This window comes from Miscanthus floridulus, chromosome 4, assembly GCF_019320115.1.
Source record: "Miscanthus floridulus cultivar M001 chromosome 4, ASM1932011v1, whole genome shotgun sequence".
Lineage (NCBI taxonomy): Eukaryota > Viridiplantae > Streptophyta > Magnoliopsida > Poales > Poaceae > Miscanthus > Miscanthus floridulus.
Window position 1 is genome coordinate 64,101,290 of NC_089583.1, and position 1,439 is coordinate 64,102,728.

The 1,439-nt window shown below is 40.8% G+C and overlaps 1 protein-coding gene across 1 annotated transcript; it reads right to left on the bottom strand.

Moving 5' to 3' along the window:
• Nucleotides 1–229: 229 nt before the first annotated feature.
• On the bottom strand, nucleotides 230–1,026 carry LOC136548569 (uncharacterized). Its single transcript, XM_066540049.1, has 2 exons — nucleotides 367–1,026; nucleotides 230–271 (listed from the first exon to the last, which is right to left on the bottom strand). The coding sequence occupies exons 1-2, from the start codon at nucleotides 1,024–1,026 to the stop codon at nucleotides 230–232; spliced, it is 702 nt and encodes a 233-aa protein (XP_066396146.1).
• Between the last annotated feature and the right edge of the window lie 413 nt (nucleotides 1,027–1,439).

Below are 1,439 nucleotides of genomic sequence, written 5' to 3' on the forward strand. Positions count from 1 at the left end.
ACCATTGCTCTTCACAAAGCTAGCTTTGGGAGTAGCAAAGGCCACCTTGCCTTTCTTGGGGGTATAGCCTAATCCCTCTTTGTTAAGAAAGAACCTTTGGCTACCCAAGCACTTTAGCAAGCGGGCCTCACCGCCATAGGCCTTGCCTAGGGCGTGAGTGAGCTCATCCACCTCTCTCTTAAGAGTCAAATTTTCAACCATTAGTGAGGCATCACAAGTGAAACCATCACTAGTAGTAGAGGTAGGAGTGGTAGCGGTGGTGGATGATGATCTACAAGAAAGGTTAGTGGGAGCAACAACAATTGGTTCATGAAATGAATCTTTAATAATGTCACATGTTATGCCCACATCACATGATACTATAACCCTTTCCTTTTCTTGTTCAAGAAGCAAGGAGTGAGCCTTTTTAAGCTTGGTGTGAGCTTTGCCAAGCTTCTCATGGGCTTCCACTAGGATCTCATGAGTAGCGTTGAGCTCATCAAAGGATTGCTCAAGAGCACTAAGCTTCTTTAGCAAATCTTTGCACTTCTTGTTTTTCTTATTAATTATTGAGTTGACTTGTTCTAGCATGTTCATTAGTTGTTCATTCGAGAACTCATCATCATCACTATCATTTTCACTTTCACTATCATCATTTTTACTCTCATCATAGTTTACCTTGGAGCCCTTGACCATGAAACATGATGGAGTATCAAATAATGAAGGCTTGTTATTGATAGCAATGCGTGCTAGAGCCTTCTTCTTTGATTCCTTGTCATCATTACTTGAATCATCATCGGTGGAGGTACCACTATCCCATGTGACAACATAGGATCTACACTTCTTCTTTTTGAAGGTCATCTTCTTCTCTTTCTTCTCCTTATCTTTCTTGCTCTTCTTCTTCTCATTATCCTCATTGTCACTATTGTAGGGACAATCTACTACAACATGATCAGGGCTCTTGCATTTGTAGCACAACCTCATATACTCCTTGTTCTTGAAGAGATCTCTCCTCTTCCTTGCACCATAGCCTTTCTTCTTCATCATCTTGCCAAACTTGCATACAAAAAGAGCTAGTGCTTCATCATCACTATCATCATGAGAGCATTCTTCATCACTTGATTCTTCTTTCTTAAGCCTTGTCCTTGCTCTTGTTCTTGGAGGATGAAGTGCCGACCTTGAATGCCACACTCTTCTTCTTCTTGCCTTCCTCCTTCACAATTTCTTCACCATCACTATTGTATTGGTTTTCGGTCATCACATTGCCAAGCACCTTATTTGGAGTAACATCCTTCAATCCACCTATAAAGATGATGATTCTCAATGTCTTGAATCTCTTTGGAAAACACATTAAGAACTTGTGAGAGAAGTCCTCATCCTTCACCTTCTCACCCAAACTCTTGAGATAATTGATGATGACTTGTAGCCTATATAACATCTCTAGGATGGACTCATCATCC

Coding starts and splice junctions, on each gene's coding strand:
- LOC136548569 (XM_066540049.1), bottom strand. CDS start 1,026: ATGATGAAGAAGAAAGGCTATGGTGCAAGGAAGAGGAGAGATCTCTTC. Junction 272..366: donor TTGAACAAGAAAAGGAAAGG/GTTATAGTATCA, acceptor CCTTTCTTGTAG/ATCATCATCCACCACCGCTA.